The sequence below is a fragment of the Pristiophorus japonicus genome, chromosome 6 (assembly GCF_044704955.1).
Source record: "Pristiophorus japonicus isolate sPriJap1 chromosome 6, sPriJap1.hap1, whole genome shotgun sequence".
NCBI classification, from domain to species: Eukaryota; Metazoa; Chordata; class Chondrichthyes; family Pristiophoridae; genus Pristiophorus; species Pristiophorus japonicus.
In genome coordinates, this window is record NC_091982.1 from 160,901,714 (window position 1) to 160,929,374 (window position 27,661).

The 27,661-nt window shown below is 42.4% G+C and overlaps 1 protein-coding gene across 3 annotated transcripts in view; it reads left to right on the forward strand.

Moving 5' to 3' along the window:
* The window catches only part of arhgef4 (Rho guanine nucleotide exchange factor (GEF) 4), a 401,442-nt gene that overhangs the window by 229,643 nt on the left and 144,138 nt on the right, over nucleotides 1-27,661 (forward strand). Inside the window, exons 1-2 of one of the 3 annotated variants that reach the window (XM_070883348.1) lie at nucleotides 20,317-24,037; nucleotides 27,074-27,403. The exons of 1 other annotated variant lie outside the window; for it this stretch is intronic. In XM_070883348.1, the coding sequence (XP_070739449.1) occupies nucleotides 22,319-24,037; nucleotides 27,074-27,403 (2,049 nt within the window). In that variant the 5' untranslated portion in view covers nucleotides 20,317-22,318. Of the gene's footprint in view, nucleotides 1-20,316; nucleotides 24,038-27,073; nucleotides 27,404-27,661 lie in introns of those variants that run through there. One more of the 3 variants, XM_070883350.1, reaches the window with a different exon arrangement.

Consider the following 27,661-nt stretch of genomic DNA (forward strand, 5'->3'; position numbering starts at 1 on the left):
TTCAAAAAGATTACTTATCATGATTACAATTTTACAAATTCGGCTGCTGAGCCCGAGTGTCCTGATGTAAGCTTTTAGCTTCCTCCTGCTCAGCCCTCCATTTCATTGCACTTGGCTGGCTATGCCCATTTTCTGTATTCTTATTTGACTCAGGAGACCATCTTGGGGAATTTCTGTTTTCAGGGCATGTAGCCCAGGATTCCTGACCTCCATTTTCCTGTGTGCTCTTGAGTTTCCTTGGAACCTTGACATCAGTCCTAGTGTGAGTCTTCTTCCTAAGATCTTGATATTCCCAGTTATCAATATCTTGTCTAGTTGGTTTGTGTTTTCTCATTGATCTTCTCAACTGAACCTCAACTCCACCTCCCCCCTCGAAAGATACAGAGTCTCTGCGAGATTGCCCATACCTGCAGAACAGTCTTCAGTCGGCTGCATTGGAGTTAGTGGGGATATGGACGTTGTGTCTGTTGAAGTACTTGGACCTGCCAACTCACTCTGATCATTGTCCAAGTCAGGCTCATAATTATCTACTCATGGTACCGAAGGTGCATCACTCGCTAGAAACATTTGATCCACATGATCCTTCCTGGTGTATTCACCAATTTGGACTAAGTACTACTTGGTGCCACGTACCTGAATAATTGTACCATTGTCCCATTTGCGTGGATCTGCCCTTTTCAACGGACTGAGAACTCTGACCTGATCACCCTTCTGAAAGCACCGCTCTTTAGTGCCGGAATGTTAATGATGTTTCTGCACCGATTGTGCCATCTCTACCTTATCAGACAAGTTTTGTTGCAATAAACTAAGACGCGTCCTCAGCCCATGCTTCATCAATAATTCAGCAGGTGTGTTCCCTGTTGTGGAATGGGGTGTAATTCTGTATTTGAAAATAAAATTCGCTAACCTATGCTTCATGCTCACCGATGATCCAGTCTGTAACATGTTTCTACAAATCCTTAACAATGCTGACTGACCTTTCAACTGCACCATTTGCTACCAAAGTGTGTTTGATGCCATTGTGTCTGGCAAAATTCGCAAATTGCATGGAATGAAATTGCTGCCCATTTTCTGACACCTTTTCTTCGGGCAGGTCATGGCATGCAAAAATGTCCCGCAATTCATCCAATGTATGCTCTCGTCGTAGATGACCCCATATGTCGTACCTCTAGCCATTTCGAATGGCTATTGATTAGAACCAGAAAATTATAACTCTCGCATAAATAAATATGTATTCTTTGAAATGGTCTCATTGGCCAAGTCCATGTTTGTAGTGGCATTTTAGTTGGCATGGCCCTGCAGTCTTGACAGATAGTACACTTATTTACTAATACTTCTACGTCATTATCCAACCCAGGCCAATAAACAAAACTTCGGGCCACCACTTTCATGCCTACGATGCCAGTATGCTCACCGTGAAGTTCCGTCAAGACTTTGGCCAGTAGTGCACTGGGAGTGACTACTCTCGGGCCCCATTTTAGACATCTCTACTCATGATAATTCATGGTGATGATGATAAAAGGGCTTTATCCTTCGTCTAAATGCGTCTGATCTTCAGACCACCCATGCAGGGTTTGTTCATTGGCCTACTGTAATGTGGCATCTTTCTGTGTGTGCTTTGCAATAACAGAGATGGTGACTGGAAAATCCTCATCAGCGACATCTAGAGTGAAGATTGCGGCCAATTTCAGAATCTTCATGAGGCAACCTTGAAAGGGCATCCGCCACTGCATTCTGCTTTGATGTACGATACTGGATTCTCTAATCGTACTGAGACAATAAAATAGCCCATCGTTGCATCCTGGAAGTCGCCATGGATGGAATTGCTGCCCTTGGGTCTAGGATAGCTAGTAGCAGCTTGTGATCAGTTACTAGCATGAATTGGTGTCCCAAAAGAAACTGGTGAAACATTTTAATACCAAATATAATTGCCAAAGCCTCTTTCTCAATCTGGACATAATTTTGTTCACTTTTGTTGAGCGTACGCGATGCAAAGGCAACCGTTTTTTCCTGCCCATCATTCATAACATGGCTGGTCACTGCTCCCACACCATACCCAGAGACAACACATGCTAGTCTTAGTTCAGATTATAATGGATGAGAAGAGCACTACTGCTCAAGTGTCGCTTGCATGTGTTATATGCACTCTGTTGCTCCTTATCTCATATCCAACGCACATCTTTCTTCAATAAATAATGGAGTGGTGTGAGCACCATTGCTAGTCCAGGAAGAAAACAAGCATAATATTGGACCATGTCTAAAAAGGATCGTAATTCAGTAACATTTTTCGGTTCCGGAGCCATCTTGCATTTTCTCCTCAACTGGTTGGAGACCATTTTCATCTACCCACAATCCCAGATAAACCACCTCACGCTGTATGAATGCACATTTACTCCTCTTCAGCTTCAGATTATGGTCATTGAACCGTCTGAATACTTCTTCTAAGATTTCCAGGTTTTCCTTCTCTGTGCCGGTGGCTATCAACACATCATCTTGATTGCACAAACATTGATTCATTCCTTGTAAGATCTGATCCATGGTAGCCTGAAATATCTTTGGTGAGGACTTGATACCATAGGGCAACTTAGTGTCTGAATATAAACCTTTGTGTGTGTTGACTGTCGGGTACTGCTGACTATCCTTGTCAACGTGGAGTTGAGCATATGCATGGGAGGGATCCAGTTTTGTGAAGACTTTGGCTCCCACCAGTTAGAAACATATAAACATAGAGAATAGGTGCAGGAGTAGGCCATTCGGCCCTTTGAGCCTGCACCGCCATTCAATGAGTTCATGGCTGAACATGCAACTTCAGTACCCCATTCCTGCTTTCTCACCATACCCCTTGATCCCCCGAGTAGTAAGGACTACATCTAACTCCTTTTTGAATATATTTGGTGAATTGGCCTCAACAACTTTCTGTGGTAGAGAATTCCACAGGTTCACCACTCTCTGGGTGAAGAAGTTTCTCCTCATCTCGGTCCTAAATGGCTTATCCCTTATCCTTTGACTGTGACCCCTGGTTCTGGATTTCCCCAACATTGGGAACATTCTTCCTGCATCTAATCTGTCTAAACCCTGTATACAGGTCCTGTGATGTCGGTAAAGGGTACTGCTATCATCGACTGCTCGATTCAGGGTAATTTTATGATCCCTACAGAATCGTATCGTTTTATCTGCCTTCGGAACTACAGATGGCCTACCACTGGATCCCTTCCACGCATATGCTCAACTCCACGGGGTGGCCCAGTCACTCCTATCAGTCTTCACTAAAACTTTGGCTTTCTCCAACTTAAAGCAAATGATACTGGCCTTGGTCTGCAAAAAATAGGTTTGACATCCGACCTAATCCGAATATGTGCATTGTATCCCTTGATGCCCTCGTAAGAGTCCTCCAGCATGTTAGCATATCTTTTTAGCAGAGTATCTAGCCAAGACTTAACCATTTCTGTACTACAGATGCTGTACCAATCGAAACGACGCACTCTTAGCCAATCTTTGCCCATAAGTGTCGGCCGATTGACGTATTTCACTATAATAATAGGTAATCTGGCTTGTTGCCCCTGGTATTGTACTATACACTCCATTTGTCCAAGCGTCTGCAGTTTTTCCCCTGAATATGTTTTCAGCTCTGCTGAGCTTGCCTTTAGTGGTCTGCCCCTGAAATTCTTGTAATACACATCCTGACTCATTATTGAGCAATCAGCCACTGTATCTACTGTCATATTAATCCATTGATTATTAATCAGTACTAATGTTCTGAAATAAGGAATTTGCCTTGCCCTTCATTGCATATACACCAAAACCTACACTGTTCTGATCGGTTCGCACCCAGTGAAGCCTTTGATTATCGTTGGGCCTGTCCTTGGATTTACACGTAGCTGCAATGTGCCCCCTTACTTGGCACCGGTAGCATCTTGCCCACTTGAACTGATACTGTTGTGCTGTATGGTTGCCAATACACCATTCTTCTTGGTTTCATAACTCTCCCCCCGACTATGGCTCACCCTCTTTCTGCCTTTCTACAGCCCAGTGACTGTGAACTGCTACTACTGCCAGTAATGGGTGAAATTCCTTAATATTTTTCTCTGCCATCTCCATAGAGGTAGCTATCTTGTGAGCTTTCTCAAAAGGGAGATCATCCATACCTAACAACTTTAATTAGATGTATCATCCGTTCGTCCACATACAATTATATCTCAAAGAGCCCTATTTAGGAATCCTCCAAAATTGCAATGTAGAGATAATTTTCTTATGGCAACATTGTTTTCACCGATGGTATCATCAGGTCTTTGGTTTCTCATTGTGAACTTACAGCTCTATGCTATTTCTAAAAGCTGTGGATTAAAATGATTCTCCAATATCTGTAGTATGTCTGAGAATGAAGCATCCTTAACCTTTCTCAGGGTTAATAAATTCACTAAGATACTATAATTCTCTGCACAAATCATGATTAACAATAGCTTTCATCTTCTCATAATTGATTCTTTATTTGTGAATTTGCCACACCTGCTGGGACTTCATTGACATCATTACCGCTTAAAAAAAACATTTGCAATCTATCACTGTAAGATCTAAATGATTTCTTATTCTTGTCAAAGGCTCCCAAATTGCTGACATAAATCATTATCACATCCATATTGGCTTCTTAGCTTAACAGCCATTAATCACTCTCAATAATCTTGAATTACTTTTCCATGACTCAAAATGGCTTTTCACAAGCTCTTTTTGTCAGTTCAACATTGTTCAGTACTCAAAAAAAAAAAAAATGGTACTGTCAGGCTCTCATTTGGAAATCATGCTGCCGGTATATCTCCTTGCTGTGCTCCACTTACATTTGCCTTCTCATAAAAGGAAATTCCACCAAACATTTCTTCATGAAGATACTCCCATCCTTGTCACCATTTTGTAATGTATTTGCTTCATGGGTTCTTTGCTTAGGAATTCATAGCAACTCATCGCTATTAAGAACTAGTTGGTTTATTATCAAAGGTTGAACAATCACAGTACACATTACCAGTTCATCCACCAGGCTCACAACCACATGTCTCATTGTGGATCCCCTGAACGCAATTGGCTGGGGTTTTATGGAGTCTTATAAACATCACGTGACTGGCTAAGCCATTTACAACTCAACAGCTCTACAACTATTATTGTAAAACTTTAAAATCAAGTGCCCCCTTATTAAAGGGGCACTAGAACCGACAAATTAACAAATAAAACTTTTTGAAACTTTAAACGGTCAAATTAACATTTGACTGCGGGGATGATGATGCACTCCAGTCGCTCCGGCGCCCACCTCTCGGGGGGGGGGGACACCAACACTTTCAAACAAGTGCCCTCCTTTTTTTGTTTTTGGGGTTTTTTGAGGGCACTGAAACACAAATTATACGAGTGCCCCCTGGCTAAAAGGGAGGGGGCACTACAACCGGCAAATTAAACAAATTAAACTTTCGACATTTAAAATCAAATTAAGATTTGGTTGCCAGGGGCAATGATGCACTCCAGTCCCTCTGGCGCCCAACTCTCGCGGAAGGCCGCAAATCAACATCTCTACAACAGGTGCATATATTTCACATACATTCGTGATCTATTAAAAAAGCAGCATTGGCAGAGATCAAAGAGTAAGATAACCTTGCAGTCTTCGTAGACTCGACATTTAGCATGCCCAACCAATGCAGAGCAGCATGTAACAAAACAAATGCCATGTTGAGCTGTATAGCCAGAACAGTACAATACAAGCCAGGGAGATTCATGATAAAAAGAATAATGCTCTGTTACCACAACTTATGTACTATGCCCCGTTCTGGTCACAACGACACAACTGAGATATCCTGGCGCTGTAGGCAGTGCAGAGAAGAGCAATGACTCTATATTTCTACTTGAAATCTGATTATTTAATAAAGTGAGGATAACAGTTGAGGTCTTCATATATCAACAAGTTAGAATTATATGGCGGGCCATAAATTGCGGCCTCTACGGGTGTGTATGGTATGCGCATGTGACCGAAGAGGCCCCGCAAGTTCCGGGTTTAGGCACACGAAATGCACACATCCCTGGGAGAAGGGCCTTTGCGGGCGGAGATTTGGGCTATTTGCCCAACTCCTGCCTACGAATGTCCTTAAAGCTCTTACGCATGGTAAGGGCTGCTTTTACCAGCGTAAGAGTTTTAAAGATAGAAAAGTTACATTTTATCACTCATTTTTAGATTTAAAAACCCTGTCCATTAAGGCAAGTTTCTTTTTAACCCTATTCAAACATATTAAAACATTTTCAAAAAAATATTTTTTTTTCTAAATCATTTAATTTAATTAAATATCAATTAATTTTAAATATGTGAGGTGTTTTTTAATTTATGTTTTGTGTTTCTGTGTTTTTGGGGGTATGGAGAGAAAGCAGAATGGGGTACTGAAGGTGCATAATCAGCTATGATCATATTGAATGGTGGTGTAGTCTCGAAGGGCCAAATGGCCTACTCCTGCACTATTTCTATGTTTCTATAGTAATGGGAGCTCCATACAAACGGTACTCACCATTACTATCAATGAGTATACTTCATTTTCATTGGTGGTCCAGGCCCGCATGATCCCAGGATGCCCGTATGCTCCTGGGATGCATGGGCCTCTGTGCTGGGCTGTGCACTGAGACCTCGGATCGGAAGTGTTCGTTCCTTTGGGACCACCAGGTACTTTTGTAAAAAAAATTTGTTCAGAGGCATCCGACCGCAATTTCTGGCACAGTGTCTTTAATGTAGAAAAATGTCCCAAAGTGCATCATAGAGGCTTGATCAGAAAAAAATCGATGTCAAGCCAAAGAAGGAGGTGTTACGATAGGTGACCAAAGAGGTGGGTTTTTAATAAGATCCTAAAGGAGGAGAGAGCGATAAAGAGATAAAGAGGGTTTAGGAAGTGAATTCAAGAGCGTGGCATCCAGGCATCCGAAGGCATAGCTGCCAATGGTGGAATAAGTAGGAGAGGGAGCACGCAAGAGGGCAGAGTCAGAGAATTAGAGAGTTTACAGAGATAGGGAAAGGAAAGTTCATGAAGGGATTTAAACATAAAGGTGAGAATTTTAAATTGGAGACACTGGGGGACTAGAAGCCAATGTAGGTCACCAAGGACAGAGGTATGGGTGAGTGAGCTTTGGTGATGGATAGGATATGGGCAACAGAGTTTTGGATGAGCTGAAGTTTATGGAGAGTGGACAATGGAAGGTCGGACAAGAGAGCATTGGAATAGTCGAATTTAGAGGTGACAAAACTGCGACTGAGGGTTTCAGCAACAGATGGGGCAGAGGTGGAGCAGAGGCGTTACAATGGTGGCAGTGAGCTGCTTTTGTGACAGAGGATATGGGGTCATATTGTCAACTTGGAGTCAAATAGGACAGTCTTGTACAGCCTGAGACCGTGGCCAAGGAGAAAGATGGAATAGGTGGCTATGAATAATGTACAGAGTTTGTCGCAGAGTCTGAAGATGATGTCTTCGGTCTTCCCAGTGTTTAACTGGAGGAAATTTCAGCTCATCCAAGACTGTCAAACAAACAGTCTGGCAACACTGAGGCAGTGGAGGGGCCAAGAGATATGGTGCAGAGGAAGAGCTATATATCATCAGCGTACATCTGGTGGCTGACCCCTTGTCTGCAGATGATGTCACCAAGGTGAGGCAGCCAAGGGTCCTTGGGGGACTCGAGAGTTAACATTGTGGGGATCGGAAGGAAGCCACTACTGGAATTGAACTGTCTATATAAACATGGAACCAAATGAGAGAGCTGGAGAATGGGAGAGAGGCGTTGGAGGAGGATGGTGTGATCGACCAAGCCAAATGCAGATGGTCATTGATGACAAGGAGGAATAATGCACCACAGTCACAGAAGATGTTATTCTGACTTTTCTTAAGGCTGTTTTGTGCCATGGCAGGGATGCAAACCTGAGTGGAGAGATTAAAACATGGAGTTGCAGAAAAAAATGGGCACATATTTGGGAAGTGAAAATGCATTCAAGGACTTTGGAGAGGAAAGGGAGGTTGGAGATTGGGCGGTAGTTTGCAAGTACAGAGGGGTTCATGCTGCATTTTCTGAGGAGGGGGTGATGATGAAGGTTTGCAAAACGATGGGGACAGGAGCTGCGGAGAGAGAGCATGGGGACTATGTAGAGAAATTTGGTGGTCTGCAATTTAGTGGGAATGAAGTCAAACAAGCAGTAATTGGGCATTGTGGACAGGATGAGCTTGGAGAGGGCACAAGGGGAGATAGGAGAGAAAGAAGGTTAAGGCACAGGGGAGAGGGGAGCTTGGCTTGGTGAGCAAGGGGAAATGAAGGGGGGGCGGGGGAAGCAGCAGAGACAGCTTAATGGATGGTTTCAATCTCAGAGACCAAGAAGCTCTTTACACTTTTTATTGGATGGAGGTAGCAGTGGAAAGGGCAGCGGAGAGAGGTTTAAGGCAGTAGTTTGAAGTGGAGAAAGGAAGCTGGGTACTTTTGACAGGGAAGAGTGAGGTCTGATAGCAGTTGATGTGGTCCAGTCAGATCTGCTGATGGATGGCTAAACCAGTTGTCCATCTCTTCGATTTGAGAGGGTGAAGTTGTAGCTATACCAGGAGGAAGGACTGAGATGGAAGAGAGTGAAGATTTTACTGGGGATAAGCATTTCTAAGATGGAGGTGGGAGAGTGGTTCAGTAAATCAGCAGCTGCAGAAGTCACATGGTGAACAGACGGGAGTTTGACAGCAGGGAGTTTGAATGTTCAATTTAAATGGGGTCGATGCAGAAGGAAGTGGCGTTGGAAGGGAGATGTGGATGATGAGGAATACCGAGAAGTGGTCAGAGATGGCCACGTCTGTGATTGAGACCATGGAAGTAGAGAGGCCAGGGGAGATGGCAAGGTTGAGGGGTGACAGTGAATAAAGGTAGAAGAGTTTATATGGAGGGCGAGGTTTATGGAGGACAGGAAGGCAGTGAATTTAGAGCAGAGTGGGCAAGTTGGATGGAGATGGAGATTGAAATCCCCGACGATAACAACGGGTTTCAGTGATAGCTTTAAAATGGGCCTAAGGCACATCAATACAGTAAAAACCCAAACAGATGTAGGCGTTGCAAATCATTTCCATTTGCCCCCAAATTTGTCATATCCTATTGTTTATCAAAAATATTCAGAGAAATCTCCTTATGCAGCTTCAAACTGAATGCAAGAACAGGCTTATGGACAAAACAACTGGAATTTGAATCAGATGTTTAATGTCCTGACAAGAGGTTTAGTTAAGTAATCACAGTTTCGCGTTGTTTCACTAGCAATGCAGTTAAACATACCTGAGGCTGTAACACAATAGCTTATGAAATGGGAAGAATTTATGACTAATCCCTGTTACACCCTTAGTATCACCAGATTTGAGAATATTGCTTGAATGCTGTTAATCAGCTCCCTTCTTCATTGGGTGGATATGACATTAAAGCTCGTGAACTGGAGGTATGTCTACTTTCTGCAATAAGTCAGCTGTGAAATGATGCACCAATTTGCACAGAACTGGTATTGCTGAGGGACTGAATAGAGTATCCTATTGTTCAAATTCTGAATAGAATAGCGCTTGGGAGAGTGCTTGTTTTGCATACAAATTGTACAGACGTCCCCAAGCATAGAAATCTCCCACCTTTAGCAGCTCCAGTTTTCTTTTCACACCAAGTTCAAAGGGGAGCTGGAGTATGAGGTTGCGTCTTATGCAGCATGAAATGATGGACATGTGAGAGAAAGGAAAACAGAGAGAAAAAGAAAGGCAGACAGAGTTGCACAAAGGTACGCTACATTAGAAAAAGGCAAGAGAAAATAAAAACAGGAGCAGGAAAATAAAGTATGGAGAGGAAGAAAGAAAGTCAAGAGGGAATGAACTGAAGGAATAAGAACTAAAAGAGGACGGCCCCATCTTTTCTCCCAGTGGCAACAGAATAACTCGCCTGCCTCTAAGGCATTGCTTTGTGGATTGCAACCTAACTTAGGCCTGAGAAGTAAAAAGGTCAGTATTCTAAGCTATACTGTATGAACATGTACCAATAATTTCAATCTTGTGCTACAATTGACCAGCAAGTCACGTAAAAATTTTAACATTTCAACTATTGTGCACGAGTCCCATTAATTACCATATGGATGCAGCTTTAAGTAATTGGGATTAGACTGGATAACCTCTTGTTGGCCGGCACAGATATAATGGTAAGTACTGCAGGGAATCGAATATGGCCAGGGTGATCTCCTGGATTAGTTTCGATCACCTTGATGGGTCGGAGAGGAATTTCTCCAGATTTTTTTTCCCTAAATTGGCCTGGGTTTTTATCTGGTTTTTGCCTCTCCCAGGAGATCACATTGATCCGGTTAGGGTGGAGTGTTGCAGTTGTGTGGGGCGGAATGGTTGGGCTGGGTGCTCTTTACCTTTCTGCCATTGTTCATTGTTCATGGGTTTATATGTAACCTTCAGGGCTGCTGACCGAGTGCTGTGCGGTTCTTTGTCGGCCGGCGTGGACACGATGGGCTGAAATGGCCTCCTTCTGCGCTGTAAATTTCTATGTTTCTATAAGACAAGGCATTTGTACCTTTGTTTGGGCCTTGAAGTAGGAGCAGGGCCTTAACCTAAAGATTGTAGACTGAGTACTGTAACTGTGCATTATGCTTGGGATGTCATTGGTACTCAAACTGAAACCGAAGGACATTGAAAAACAAAGGGGGTAATTTTGAAGGGATTCGCTAGGGTAAATGTAGAGAAGATAAGTATAAAATAGTTATTGATAAATCAAATAGGAAATTCAGGAGAAACCTCTTTACTCAAAGAGTGGTGAGAATGTGGAACTCGCTATCACATGGAGTGATTGAGGCGATTAGCATCGATGCATTTAAGGGGAAGCTAGATAAGTATATGAGGGAGAAAGTAATAGCAGGATATGGCGACAGGGTGAGATGAAGCAAGCTGAGAGAAGGCTCATGTGGAGCATTAACACCAGCAAAGACCTGTTGGGCTGAATTGCCCGTTTCTGTGCTGTAAATTTGATGCAATAAATAACTGGGCAGGAAGCCCATGGGATCGAGTGCCTCCCCGATTTTACACCCTGCCCAATATTACTCTTCAATGGAGGGTAAAATCAGGCGTTGCATGCTATCCTGTCAGTTTTCCAAAAGATGGGTTAGGTGAAAATTTCTCACCAAAGAGTCCCAGGCACAGAGTCACAAGCAGAGAATTGTATCTTTTATATGTAACATCCTAACCTACAAGACTGAAGCCCAGGCAGTTCATGAATGTTTACAGAAATGAGATCTCTTACATAGTTAAATCTTATGAGGTTATATTCACCAGCCTTTTTTATTCTTTATGCCATGAATACTGCTTACCATTAAAGCTCGTTGTAGTTGTCAAATACTTAGGAATGCACAACACACAGAATCTACAGTTTCTACACAGGTTACTTATCCTCCTATTTGATATACCACCTGAGAGAACATGATAAGAGGTGATCTCCACTTGCACCCCCTTCAGGAGAGATATTGATTCTTATATGCTGGTCACAGAATAGTTTTTCTGTTTTTGGCTGGAACATTTGGGAATGGAGCGGGTTCCTACAAGAATTGCTTTATGTACAACAAATTTTGAAAAAAGCTAAGGAAAACAAGCAATGTTGTTATATTTATTACCATACCTCCTTGTTATCACAACTATTAAATGAAGGATAACAGGTACATCATCACAATAACCCAATATAATGAGATCCCTCACCATTGTCCAACCTGTAACATCTTTAAAAATAAAAGCAGGCACCATCAAGCCCCACCAAAGCATCAAACATAGAAACTATTCCTATATCAATGTCAGCTGTGGCTCAGTGGGTAGCACATTTGTCAATGAGTCAGAAGGTTGTGGGTTCAAGTCCCACTCCAGGAACTTGAGCACATAAATCTAGACTGACACTCCAGTGCAGTGCTGCACTGTTGGAGATGCCATCTTTTGGATGCGACGTTAAACCAAGGTCCCGTCTGCTCTCTCAGGTGGACGTAAAAGAGCCTATGGCACTATTTCGAAGAAGAGAAGTGAGTTATCCCTCGTGTCCGTGACTATTTATTCCTCAATCAACATAACAAAAATAGATTATCTGGTCATTATCACATTGCTGTTTGTGGGAGCTTGGTGTGCGCAAATTGGTTTCCGCGTTTACCACATTAGAACAGTGACTGCACTCCAAAAGTATTTCATTGGCTCTAAAGCGCTTTAAGACGTCTGGTGGTTGTGAAAGGCGCTATATAAATGCAAGTCTTTCTTTCTTTATACATGTTTAAGAAACATTCTTGTAATATAGAGCACCACTGGATTACTGGCCAACATGACAAACAAATGTTTGAGCTTCTCTCGAAGACTTTATCATCTGAATCCTTCAAAAAGATTGTTACCTTAGGAACATAGAAACAGGAGTAGGCTATTCAGCCCCTCGAACTCTCATGAATTAATTAGATCATGGCCGACCTGCACTTCAACTCTATTTACCCGCTTTAGCTCCATATCCCTTGATATGGCCTTGTGATTCCCTGTCCCACTCCTGACTTACTTTCCTCTGTATTTCAAATGTGGCATCCTATCACATTTAACAAGTTCATCCAATGAGTAGCAGAACTAGATTGAGCAGAAATAGATTTGATCCCAGTTTATGCTCTGTTATTTGATTCAGTGACCCTCGGTTAAGATAGAGAAAACTGATTAGCTCCCACTCCTGACTGTTATCCAGCAATACCTGCTGGAAATATGTATATATGGAGGTCAGATAAGAACAGGATTGAGCTTAACTGTGAGGATTATGTAGTTTAATAGCCTGCTGCTGCTCAACATCAAGGCTCACGCATGAATAATAGCCACATTGATGAGGTTGGCCCACTGTGCTCTGACAAGAAGTCATCATTTTCAGGAGAGAAGAAGGGACGGAGGAGGAAAATGGCATGAAAAGAAAAACACATTGTTAAATCTTGCTAAAAAATTGCGTACACTCCCGCCTATTCATTTTCAACCCACATAGTCTGGCCGACATATAGAATATTTCTGGAGTAGAATGCAATAACATGAAAAGCAGTGTGCTCCAATGTCATGTGCTACAGAATGGCCAGATACGGGACTCAGAAACACAGCTCCACACATGGTGAGTTCCTGATCTTGGTTGTACCATTAGAAATGGTTCTTCTTCTTAGGCGGTCCCTCGAATCGAGGAAGACTTGCTTCCATGCCTAAAAGGGATGAATTCGATGAGTTCACAGGTGTTTCAATGAAGGACCTAATATTCCAGGTCCCGAAATGCATATTAGAAGATGCCTGTGCGTGGATCTTGTTAACGTGTGGTGGCCTGAAATGGTGCTGAACTGTAGACAGGCGCTCCTTCACAGCTAAAGAGGAAAATGGGAAAGAAATGTATCCTAGACCTTGATTATGTTTCACCTATTCACCAACTATAGGACAGAGGCCCTGGAGCAGGCTGACAACCAAGCCTATGGCCTGATGTGGTGGTGGGAGCTATAGAGAGAGGAAAAAGTCCAAATATAATTAGAGATGCGAATTTAAAAAAACTAATAACAAGACATTTAATAAATAATAGAATGTTTGGGGACAATGTGACTGATTCTAAATGTTATTTGCAATGTTTGCTTTTCTACTCATTCTGAAGCACAATATAATTCAGAACACGAAAAAATATTATTTCATGTAACCACACAAAATACAGGGACGTTGAAAGTTGATTAATTTTGATAAATTCCTCCCAAAACATCAGATTTCCATCCTGGCCACAGCAGTGTAGGATGAAAAGCGAATGAAAGCTAATTAATGACATTCTCTCATGGCATTGTTTGCTGAGTGAAAGGCCAGCCACTTCATCCTCTGGGAGGAAATTAAAAATCTGACAAAATGGAGCAAATCAATGTTAGTGAGAACAGTGCTTTTTGTTTGGGGAACACGGAAACATCAAAGGTGCCACATCAAAGTGTATCAGGTCATGTCACAACCCTTCACTCAACTGCAGTCTGCAGAGAAGATGGCCTTAGAGAAAGGCTCACATTCAACAGGGACTGAAGTCAAATCCCACTGTGAAATGTATTTGCTTCATGGGTTCTTTGCGTAAGAATTCATAGCAACACATTGCTATTAAGAACTAGTTGGTTTATTAACAAAGGCTTAACAATCACACTACACATTACCAGTTCATCCGCTAGGTTCACAACTGCATACCTCATCGTGGATGACCGAGAATCAATTGACTGGGGTTTTATTGAGTCTTGTGAACATCACGTGACTGGCTAAGCCACTCACAATGCAACAGCTCTACAACTATTTTGTTTTGTTTCTACAACTATCACGCCTGTGAGCATCCTCACAGGTGCATACATTACACACTGTAGCTGTCTATCAGCCAATTCTCTGTCAGTGTTTTAGCAACCAGTCATCCAGAACAACAAGTAAAAAGAAAGACTTGCATTTATATAGCTCTTTTCACAAACTCAGGACACCCAAAACATTTAGAACCAATGACGTATTTTTGAAGTGTAGTCACTTAAGTAATGTAGGAAATGCAGCAGCCAATTTTTGCACAGCAAGCTCCCACAAATGGCAATGAAATACATGATCAGATCATCTGCTTTGGGTGCTGGATGAGGGATAAATATTGGCCAGGACACCAGGGAGAACTCTCCTGCTCTTCTTTGAAATAGTGCCATGAAATCTTTCACATCCACATGAGAGGGCAGACGAAGCCTCAGTTTAATGTCTCATTCAAAATATGGCACCTCCAATAGTGCAGCACCTCCTCAGTACTGCACTGGAATGCCAGCCTATATATTTTGTGCTCAAGTCTCTGAAGTGAGTCAACCTTCTGACTCAGCATTGAGAGTGCTACCACTGAGCCACAGATGATAAGGATGTTATCAGAGATGAGGAGTTACAATTATGAAGAGAGGCTTGAATTTTGAGAGGTGATTTAATTGAGATCTTTCAGATCATGAAGGGTTATGATACAGTAAATAGTGATAGAGAACATAATTTTACAGTAATAAAAAAATATTTTTGTAGTGGGTGAATAGAATGCAGAATTCTCTGTGACAAACTGCTGTTGAATCATAGTCCATAAGTCGTTCTAAAAATAATTAGATATTTGCTTGTAAAAAGAGAATATTAAAGAGTATGGGGTTGGCATGAGTGGGATTAGACTAGGTGGCTCACTGTGGAGAAAACCAGCAACCAGACATGATGGGCTGTTTCTACGCTAAAATTCTATGCTCTTTAACCAAATCTGATCTCCTTTTATTAACATTATATTGACAAATGTGTTTTTATTGGGGTAAATTTTGACATGATGTATCTCATCCAAAATTAGTCTTTGAACACGACACTGAATAATGCAGGGATTGTTTTGGGTACCATTTCCCGTCGTTCCTAAACTTGCTGATGTTGTTGGAGCTCTGGAATGGGCATGCAGGTCTGGGGAAGGGCGGTGATCGCAGCTCAAAACAATGTCGCTAAAAGATCTCCTACACACAGCAGCGGAGCTCACCCACCTGCAGACAGAAGAAATAGTAGCCTGTGGCATGTAGCACTGCTGACGGAGGTTGGTTATGTATGCTGGTGGAGCATCCAATTCTGGCCTCTCGCCCATTCCCCAATTTAAAATCCCCAGTTTTATTTTAGGTGTACCTTTTTGTTCTGCTTCCTGTTGACACATAACTACTTCTTTTGCTTTGTTCTTTTATTTTGACTCTTCACAAATTTGAAATGTTTTCGAGCCAAGTGTCTCAACCAGTCACTATTAATGACTGTGATGGAGTAAAATTTAACACTGGAAATCAGCCATGCACAAAAAATCTCACAAAGATTCAAATTAGATAATAACGTCCAGCTCTCCGAGGGCTATTATTCCCAAAATAGCTCCTTTATATCCCGAAAGAAACTTTCTGCGCTGGTATTTTGTCTCTTTTTTAAAAAATTCAGGTTTCAGAAATGTTGGCGGTCTAACTTGAGGTGACTTCCGTGATTAGACAAAACATGTATCACACCCAAACACCACCCACATGAGGAATTCACCTCCATGAATGATAATAATGACAATAAGGATTAAACCACGGATGAAACATTTTGTTCAGCCCTGACGAAAGAACTGCGTCAGTGAAAGAGCAAGTGTGCATTGAACAAAATAACAGAGCCAAAGCAACCTTAAGAATAAAATTGTTTCAATCAGCACCTCACCTACAACACCATTGTTCTGTCACAATTCATTTATCATTCTCCAAATGCGATGCAGTTGAAGTGATTATTTAATGACTATTCACTGCAGTGAGGCCCATTTCCTAGAGTTAATGTAAGTGATATAATAGTGCTTTCGACCAGCACCTTTGGGGCCTCTGAGTATTCTCTTGACTATTGACCAGATCCCAAAGGTTCTATAAAACAAACAAATGTGCGTCAGTTCACTGGTAGCCAGGTTGCCTGGATGAGGTGATCCTCCTCATGATGCTCAGTAGCAATATAAGGGCAGCCTCCACAAAGCCCTATCAGATAATAGCTGCGTATTTAAAATCGGAACACAAAGCTCTCTCAGCTCGTTGTACCATCGCCCTCATTTTAATGAGTGAAAATTGCTGACTCTGCAGTCAGTTGTTTTCAACAACAACAACCTGTATTTATATAGCGCCTTTAACGTAGTGAAATGTCCCAAGGCACTTCACAGGAGTATTATGAGATAAAAAATTTTACCTCGAGCTGCATAAGTAGAAATTAGCGCAGTGACCAAAAGCTTGGTCAAAGAGGTATGCTTTAAAGAGCGTCTTGAAGGAGGAAAGAGAGATGGAGAGGCAGAATTAGAGGAGCGCAGATATCTTGGGGGGTTGTGGGGCTGGAGGAGATTGCAGAGCGAGACCATGGAGGGATTTGAAAATAAGGATGAGAATTTTGAAATCGAGGCATTGCTAAACCGGAAGTCAATTTCGGTAAGTGAGCACAGGGGTGATGGGTGAACAGGACTTGGTGAGAGTTAGGACACAGGCAGCCAAGTTTTGGATCACCTCTAGTTGACGTAGGGTCGAATGTGGGAGGCCAGCCAGGAGTGCGTTAGAATAGTCAAGTCTCGAGGTAACAAAGGCATGGATGAGGGCATCAGCAGCGGATGAGCTGAGGCCAGGGTGGAGACGGGCGATTTTACGGAGGTGGAAATAGGTGGACTTAGTTATGCTGCGGATGTGGTCGAAAGCTCATTTCAGGGTCAAATAAGACACCGAGGTTGCGAACACTCTGGTTCTGTCTCAGACAGAAGTTGGGGAGAGGGATGGAGACAATGTCGAGGGAATGGAGTTTGTTTCATTCATTGAAAGGAACCCTTTGCAATCTATCCCAAAACCATGGGGGTGAATTCCTCAGGGTATCTCCCGCTTCACCAGCCTGCCAATTTGCCGCCGTAATGCTGGTCGTGGTTCGGCGGAAAACCCGTCGGCAGTGGAGTGGGAGAAGCCCCGTGGCAATTCCCAGGAGGAGAAAGCACATGAGAGGAGGAAATACAAGACCCACCTGAAGCCAGGCAAGGACAGTGAGCCCAACCCCTCAGCCCAACTGAACCGCAGCAACCAAAACCAAACAAATTGCTTCAATTCACAAAATATTTATTAACCGGTCAACAGAACTCCTGCTAACGTTCTTTTCCACAAGCAAAATATATAATGGATTTTAAAAATATGCATCAAAACTCTGCTACCCGTATCCTAACTCGCACCAAGTCCCATTCACTCCTGTGCTCGCTGACCTACATTGGCTCCCGGTCCCTGAATGCCTCTATAGTAAAATTCTCACCCCCGTGTTTAAATCCCTCCATGGCCTCGTCCATCCCTAACCTCCGTAACTTCCTCCAGCCCTACAACCCTCCTCTCACTCTGTGTTTCTCCAGCTCTGGCCTCTTGTCCATCCGCCACTTCTTCCACCCCATCATTGGCGGTCGTGCATTCACCTGTCTGGATCTAAGCTCTGGAATTCTCTCCCTGAACCTATCCGCCTCACCACGTCTCTGTCCTTCTTTAAACACCCTCCTTATAACCTGCCTCTTCCACCAAGATTCCTAATGTCTCTTTCTTTGACTCAGTGTCAACTGTTGTCTGATTATGCTCCTGTGAAGCGCCTTGTAACATTTTACTACTTTAAAGGCGCTATATAAATGCAATTTGTTATTGTGGATGTAAAATATTAAAGATGTAATTGCAACAATTACAGCAGTAGTCAGAGACTGGTGAGCAATGCTCTGTGCATGCCTTTACGTGCCAACTTTAGAAAATCCAACTTTCCCAAAGTCACGCAACATAAATGGGCAGGAAAAGCACAGCTCTGTGTGTGTGTCAGAGTGTAACCAGGACTGATACTGCATCCTTCAGTGCACTGCATAATTACGCAAGTTACTTGTGAAAGGTAAACTAAAGTGTGTTGACATAAAGAAGAATTCTTTTGTCAAATTAAAAAAAGAAATTAATAGCTGATGTTTGGGTTATCCTATTATTCCAAGACATGAATAAGAATATCCCTTTTCTTTCTTCCAGCAGGTTTCCGAATCCATAGAGAGCCTTTCTGATCCCTGTGAATCTGAAGCGGCAGACAATTCAGAGGAAGAATCTCCAGGGCCAAGCCAAGTTTCTCCAGATACACAACATGGGTCTCGTAAAATTGTCATAGAAACAATATCAGCAACAAGTGAGACAAAATCAGAGCATGCTGGGACTTCTTCAGAGATAGCTGTGCCTAGTCCTGAAATAAAAGTAGAGACACCTGACCTTTATCCTGTTAACCTCGAAAGGCTAATTGGTGCATCTACTGAACCACAGCACAGCACCAGTTCCTCTGATACAACATTGCAACTACACAAAGCACAGATAAGGACTCGTACAACTGCCTTATGTCGAGATTCTGAGCCACATGGCGTATCCTCCAAGACACGAGAGGGAAATGGAGCTGCACTAGAGGTGAAATCCGAGATAAGTGACATTTCAGCAGAGACATCTGAAGTGACGTTAAGCAGGTATCTCAGCACACCCTCTGAGCAATGTGTTGCCCATTCAAGAACTAGTCAACCTGCACTCGATACAGAACCCAATGATATTTCCTGTGAGTCGGAATCAGAGACAAGTGAATTCTTTCTTCCAACAAAATCGAGGACAAATGAACTTTCTTATGAATTAAATTCAGAAAAATGCACTAATTCTTTTGAAACAAAAACAGGCCACAATGCAATCTCTTCTAGCTCAGAAACACTATCTGCTATTTTTCCTGAAGCACACGCAAGCAGCAGTTGCCTTGAGTTGAAACGAGACTCGAATGAGAATTCTCCACAGACACAAGAGCAGATTGAGATTTCCCCTGGAACGAAAGCATTGTTAAGTAGGATTCCTTTGGACATTAACATAGAGCCAAGTGTGCTTTCATCAGAGGCAGTGGAGCCAAGAAGAATTTCCCTCGATAAACAGCCAGAGCCTGCTGAGATTTGTGCTGGGATACATCACGCGTCCGATGGAATTAAACCAGATTCAAATGAAATTCCTCTGATAGAGTCAGACTGGTCTTCCTTGAACAGAAACCAGGTTTTAAGTGAGATTCCCTTGGAAATAAACCCAGATCTCACTGCAATTTGTCCTGGAACAAATGAGATTCCTCCTGCAATTGTAACAGAATCAAAGTCAATCTGGACTCCTCTGGATGCGAACCATTTCCAAAGTGAAATTGCAGTTGAAGCAGAATCAGATCCAATTGAGACTTGTCCTCAGCTAACTGAGGTTTCTACTGAGCTTCTATCGGAGCCAACCTGCCTTTCTCTGGATTCAAACTGTGATCTAAATAAGAGTCCTGTTGAAGTAGAATCAGATTCCATTGAGACCTGTCCTGGGACAAGTCTGATTTCGGAGGGCATTATATCAGCGTTGGAGTCAGTCTGGATTTCTCATGGTACAAACCAAAATTCGAGTGAAACTTTCTCTGAAGTACAACCAAATCCCACTGAAATTGATCCTGAGAAAAGCGAGGTTTCTGCTGGAACAAAATCAATCTGGTCTTCTCCAAGTGCAGATCAAGATCAGTGTAAATTTCCCGCTGAAAGAGGAGCTGATTCCACTGGGACCACTCCTGGGACAAGTGAGATTTGCAGTGGGTTTGTATGTGAGCCCACCTGGCCTTCTCTGGGTACAGATCAAGGTATAAGTGAAATTCTTGTTGAAATTGAGCCACATGACACCAATAATTCTGTTGGGACAAGTGAAATTTGTGCTGGAATTATATCAGAATCAATCTGGACTTTGCTGGACACAAACCAAGATCCAAGTGAATTTCCATTTGAAATAAAAACAGATTCCACTGCAAGAATTCCTGAAACAGGTGAGATTTTTGCTAGGCTTAAATCAGAGTCAATCTGGACTTCGCTGGATACAGAGCAAGACGTCAGTGAAATTCAGTTTGACACAGAACCACGTCTCACCTCGATCAGTGCTGAGACAAATTCGATTTCTGCTGGGATTGTATCAAATGCAGAGTCAGCCTGGGTTTCTTTGGATAAAGACCAAGATCTAAGTGAAACTCCTTTTGAAACAGAACCAGACCCCCCTCAGATTTGCCCTGACACCAAGTCCAAAATCACTAAAATCTCTGCTCTGATAAATTCAAAGGAAAATAATTCTTCTGAATTAGATGGGGGTTCTCCAAAGATAGAAACAAGTGGGGCTGCTCCTGAATCAAAGCCAGAAATACATTTTGCTCTTCTTTGTCCAGAGACCAAACTAGAGTCTTTTGGGATTTTTGATGAAAATCAACAAGAGATCAATGAAACAAAACCTGTAGCAGAATTGAGGACTAGTGAAGAAATCTCTGACCAACCTGGATTCATTGTTGAAAGCCAATTAGAGCTAACTGTGGTTTATCAGGAGTCAGACAGGTTCACAGACTTTGGTGAAATCTTTGAAATTGAGCGGAATGCCACTGTGATTGGCTACGAAGTAGGTGAAGATCTGAGTGAAATTTCTGCAAATGTAAAAGGAGGCACAGGTGACATTATTGGTGAAGGAAGGACAGAGACTCCTCATAATGCACTTGAAGCAGAACTAGAACCTGGTGAAATTATTTGTGAAACACTTGCAGAGGGGTCAGAGACCGAGCAGATCTCATGTGATTTTGATGTTGAAGGAAGTGTACAAAACAACCACTCTGGAGCAGAACGGGAACCAATCGATTCTTCTATTGAATCTGATTTTGAAGGAACTGCAGTAGTTTCTCTTGAGACGGGATCAGGGACAAGTGAGGAAACATCTGCAAGGACACAAAGAACAAGTTGTAATTCCACAGAAAGACGCATAGAAGATTCTCAAGATGGAGAATTAAAGCTCAGTCAGATTCTTCCAAAAACCCACACAGAATTACAGGAAGATTTTGTTGAGGATAAACAAGGGGAATTCACTGACTTACCATCAGAACAGGAGCATTTTTTTGACAAAGATTTTGCGACGTACAAGCCAAATCTGAAGAATGCTGAAGAATCAGGTTTGGATAACAGCTGTTCACACATTGCACCAGAGGCCAGAAGTCTAGAAATACAACCACATGAGATTGACCTTAGAAAGGACAGAAAAACAAACACATCCTCAGCTAACACAAGGACAGATACAAAAGATAGTTCTGTTGACACAAGCTCAGATGGTGAGGACTGCATTTCTGAACCAATAACTGAGCTTTTTGTTGAGAGGACAATAGAAGTAAGTGAAATCTATCCTGAAGACTCTAGTGTCAAAAGGGAAAATTCTATTAAACTCACTGGCCAGGAAAGTGATTGTCCGCGTGAGGTGATTAAACAATCTTTTAAACACTGCACTGGAACAAGTTCAGAAACAGATAAATTGTGTCCTGCATTCAAAGAAACTAGAGAACAAAACTTTAAGATAAGGAATGTTTCTAATGAAGAAGAAGCAGGAGTAAGTGCGATTCCTCTTCAAACTGGCATCAAACCAGGCGAGGCATATCTCACTTCAAAGTCTGAGCAAAGAAAGATTTTTGTTGAAGGGTTATCAATATCACACGATACTGTTTCTCAACAATTGAGTGACACGACAGAAGCAACTAAAAAAGAGACTACAATTAACGCTGAATTAGTGCCAACGTTCTTTTTTGTTGAGGCAGGGTCAAGGGACATTAATACACCTCCTGAAAACAGTACAGAAAATGGTCAAATCTGTATTGCCGGTGTTGGGTCAAAGACAAGTGAGCTTCCTTTAGAGGCAAAGTTAGAAGACACTGGAATTTCAAACACAAATCTACACAGAAGATATATGGTCCTTCCAGCAGAGGCAGGCACTCTGCAAGCTGAAAGAAGTGACAGCATGGATTATGACAACATGCTAGATGAACATCTAGAGAATAGTGAAAATGGAAGCCAAGAGACAATAAAACTAGATGCTGAATCCAGCGATATTCTACAAACTCTTTATGATACTGATGGTAACAGTACAACTAGTGAGGAACTAGACGGAAATAGTTACCCATTTGGAAGTAACAGCAGTCTTCACAAAGCACTGCAGAGACAGACCAACACTAAAAGAGATGACCGGTTCGGGTCTTTATCCTCGTTAAATTCTTTCAGCGCATCTTTCAAAAGTTCTACCTTTTCAGTTTTCAACAAAATGGCATCGTTCAAGAGAAGCAAAGCCTCAACACAAGAACATCAAACCGAATGCAACAGCAAGGCTGGAAACAGAAGGCAACAGGCCAAAGATGCAGATGAGAATAAAGCACAAGCAAAGGACAACGCAAATGGTATTTCCATGTATAAAGTGCATTACCCTAACTATAAAGCTCACCTGTCTTATCAGTGCAGAAGTAGCATTAAGAGTGAATACCCTACTTTAGATGGCTCGGATGATGACGATGAGGTTTTTGAAAGAAGTGACCAGTTGAACCAAAGTGTGAAAATGGCATTTGGCTCTAATAGTCCACAGGATGTAGAAGATATAGAAGAGGTTCAGAGAGTGGCAGAAAATGGCCGATATTTTCATAGTAGGAGCACAGACTCCATGGAAGGCGAGGACAGTAACGCTGAGGACCAAAATATCAAAGTACCTCCTGTGACAGAAAACAGGTGCAAGAAGAGCAAAAGTGCCGACAGCCTCAACCTTCGAATGAAACGGGCTTTTGCCAATAAGTCGCTTTCCATTTTCTTTGAAACAAAATCTGGGGAAAAAGAAAATGCTAATCAGAGTTCTAAATCTCATAAGAAAAATGATGGCAATGAAGGGAAGTCAAGGCATGTGTCCTGGAGAAAATTTATGAAACTGAGTGAATCAGAGTCCACAAAGGGACCAAGTCCATTGAGCAGTTCAAATACAACAGGTGGAGATAATCAAGTTGTAAGGACACAGTCTCAGGTACACAGCGAATACGCAAGGAGAATCTCAATGGAACAGGTAGACAATATGCCTTTTTTAGCAACTTCATCACCCTCATCCCCTCGGACATCAAGTAAAGCCCAGCTGTCCGATAGCTCTTTTGAACAAGCTGATGTTACGACACCAGTGGAGCAGAGGGTAAAAAGGACCTCACCGAATGGATTAAAACTTATATTAACGTTGGACAGTAGCCTAGAAACTGAAGAAGGTTTTAAAACAACACCAAATCAATCTATCCCGCATACCTTATGGAATCAATTAAGCCCAACATGGAATAGACCTGGTGTGATTTCAGAATGCTTCAATGCCACTTTCCCTGCAAGGCCAATGAGTCCTAAACCACAAAGTCCAAGATCAAGTTTTCGGAGAAGCTTTCGCTGCAACAGAGCTAGTACTTCATCCTGGACTTCCCTAGATTCTAGCAGGACAATGGATGGAATGTTAGAAGGACCTGAAAGGCCAACAGCACTGAAACCAAAAGGAGGTCTTCTACTTTCAGTACAATCGCTGAATTATGAATGTCAAAAAGAAGACAGTGGCATTAGTAGTCAATCACAGACAAGTCTAAATACAACTTCCTCAGTCATTGATATTGCCAAGGATGAGGTGAGTGGTTTAGGAGTTATAGTGCAAACCTGCAGGTGTAAGAGCAGCTTCCGGTCATCATAATTGCATTTCCTCAATGTATATTTTTATTAATTGCAAGCTCATGAATGACTGATAATACACCATATAAAAAGTGCAAGTGTATATGAGAAAATTAAAATGTTAAAGCAATAACGTGGTTTATTAATGTACAGTTGTAGAAAGAATTGAGAGAGATTGCAACTTTAAGCCTTATATTTTGAAGTTTACAAATTAAATAGGAGAATTTTGTGTCAGCTTTTCAAGCAGGTCTGTTAAGCATCCAAAAGGAAGCTGCCTGATCTCGCTATGCATCGATATACAAAACCTTGATACTACAGAGGGCCAGGATACATGTTCTCATCTGCAGCTTCACATATATGTTGTTGAGCCAGGGGCAGAGAGCAGAGGGAGGAGGGGCAGGAGTCAAGCAGAGGAAATGGGGATAAGACAACCTGTATCAGACTTAGGCCTACTTGAAAGTGGCATTGGAAGAAAAAACAGCAACAACTGGCTTCCATTGTTTTTCTACAATTCCTGGAAGGTGTTCCGTAAGAGTCTACACCCCAGGAATCTCTTTGAAAAGCAGGAAAATTAGCACCCTATGGTAAATACATTCCAGTAACATTCCTCCCATTTCTTTCATGAGAATACTATTGTTGAAAATTGAAACACTTGCTACTTGTGCAAATAAACATTTCAAAACAGAGAGAAAGAAAGGAAAATATTGCCCTGATTATTATGAAGGCTTAGATAGTAGGAGGCTACCATTATACAACCTGCAGACTCTTCACCTCAGAGACCAGATTTCAAGGGCCTGATGCTGAAGATCATGCCAGAGAGATGTCCAGTGACCATTTATCCTCAGCAGTTAGCTGTGGCCTCCTAATTCTATTTTACAAATTTGCGGCAGTTTTTCTTCCCTTGAGTGATTTATTTGTTGTTGGGCAGTAATCCAGCAATTTCTTCTGATGCCCTGTAACGGCCTGCTAGGGTGTGACTGGGGCTAATCTCACCCTCTCTTAGGGCCCAAATTTCCCCATGAGTTGCACCATTTTTTTGGTGTAACTTGATTTTTCTGGTGTATCTTTTTAGTTGTAAATATGGCCATTAAATTTGCGCCAGTGTAAGTGAGTTAGTTAGGTTTTTTGTTAGATCAGTTTTTTTTTTCAAAAAGGGGGCATTCCCAGCCACTTACACCACTTATACCAATTTGGCCAGAAAAAAGTTGTACTAAACTAACTTCGGGCAGCGTATGTGTTCACTTTTGTCCACACAGAAAGACCTTACTGACAGTTAAGGAATCAGTGCAAGTAACTACATTTAAAGCACCACCAAGCACCAAACAAAGCACAAAAAGTAATAAGCAATTAATTAACAAATAAAATAGAAGGAACCCTGCCCCTAAAGCACCAAGACCAAAGTAATAAGCAATCAATAAATAACAAATAAAAAAATAGAATGAACCCTGCACCTAAAGCACCAAAATCAATCAGTAAATAACAAATAAAAAATAGAATTCCTACCTTAGGGAACGCAGCGGGCCGCCGATGAGGGAGCCCATTTGGCCAGGGCTAGGGACGGCATGCTTCGGACCCTCCCACACAGCCTGCAGCGCGCGATTGCAGAAACGGCCTGCCAGGAGCTACTGCACATGCGCGCAGACTCTAGCGTGCATGTGCAGAGGTCCCGGCACTGTTTTCAGCGCCGGGACCTGGCTCCGCCCCCAATCCATTGGGCCACACTGCACCATGATGGAGGAGAGGCTAGGGAGCGGCCAAATTACGGAGGTCTTTTTTCGGTATGCTTGGAGGCGGGCAAAAGCGGCGCAGATCGAGTGAGGGCGCCAGAAAAAGAGGCTAGGGAAATTTGGGCCCAAAATTTCTCTCTGGTGAAGAACATGTTGAACAGTCCCAATTTTATAACTGGCTAAAATGTTTGAGAGATTTCTGTCCCTGTAAAAAGAAAGAATCCTTTTAAACCAGCCTCCCCCACCTCAGTACGATAGCCGTTGAGGGCACATTCCCTGATCTATCAGTCTTCAATTCTATTTGTAATATGAAATAAATAACTTTATGCCATGTCTGTAGGCAAAGATTGCAACTGATGAGGTAGTCCCAAACACACCAAAGTAACATGACCTCAAGGTGCAGAAACAAACTGGCTGCCACACCTGTCCCTCACGGCCTTCATTGTCTCCCAACCAGAACCAAAGCTGCTTCTGATCGGCAGCACACAATGTACATCCATTAAAATGAATCAACCTCCATCTGAGCAACCCATGATGAGCAATGCAGCTAAGGTTTCCCCTACCTAAAATCCCTCCAAATTCTGCACCATAGGGTGCAGACCCATCCCAGTCCAAGGTGCTGGGTCACTGGTCTACCTTGGTCAGACAAGTCAGTGAATTTGAAAAAGCCCTGGCCTTACAAGGAGGGTGCATGCCACTACATGCATGCTGTAATCTTCCACTTCCTGTACAATAGATGAACCAAACTTATCTGAAACCACAATTATTATTCAGAAATGGCATAACTGGAATATTACTGAGGTTGTGACTGGAATATGGAAAATGTTCAGTTTGCAAACTATGGGCTCACTCCTTGAAATACTTCCTCTGTTCCACTACAATATGTTGTACTGTCAATATATCAAAATATCTACTGAACCACCACCGATAGTGATGGGCATGCCCTGGATCATATATTGGGCTTGATTTGCCATCTACTGGGGGAGGGGAAGGGAGGGGAGGGGAAGGGAGAGGGAAGTTTCCCCCAACAAGCTTATAAACCAGATATTTCTGCCACCACTGTCATTGGCCTCTTTATTACCTGAAAAAGCCATAACAAGGTGAATTTCAATCCTGATATGCTGAACAGCACTAAAACTGCTCCATGTTGTATAGAAATTTACTATGCTGTCAGTTGCCCCATGTTCCATCATTATTTCACATGTGCTCATGTTCATTCTGTTAATGTTTGAATCTGAAACATTTCTCTACCTGGCACTGCCACACAGGAAGTAAGTAAGCCTCCAACCCAAACATCACAGGAGAGGATCCCAACTGCATCAACGGTCCTGCGGAACCACCAACAGAACCACCTGCGGCAGCGGCCGTTCTCAGACCTCGGGCAAGCAGCCTGGTTATTTGGTCGCACTGATCACGAAGAGAAATATAAACTAGATAGTGAGGATGAAACAGAGGAGATATCTTTACCGCCTTACAAACGTTGCAGCTCAGATGAATTGTTGATGGAAGAAGCAAGGAGCAGGCGGAGAAAGTTGGTTGAAGAGCTTGAGAACAACAGAACGAGGCATGGCAGGACCAATGCTGAGGTTCACAATGAAGTAAGATAAAGCAACAAGCCCTCTGAAGTACTGTGAGCTGCTGCCTCTTACGGCCCTTCAGCCTTCCTCTTGTAGCTGTGTGTCTGTGGGTGCTTCACTTTCAATCATTAGTGTTCTGCATTATCTCCATTTCATGCATGACTCTGCAGTTCAGAACGGTTGGGTCATCTTGGTGTTTCACTGTCTTTCAAAGTTATTAGGAGTTTCATTGGATTTTAAAAGTCGGGGAGAAGATTGGAGATAAGTAACAGGAGGTAA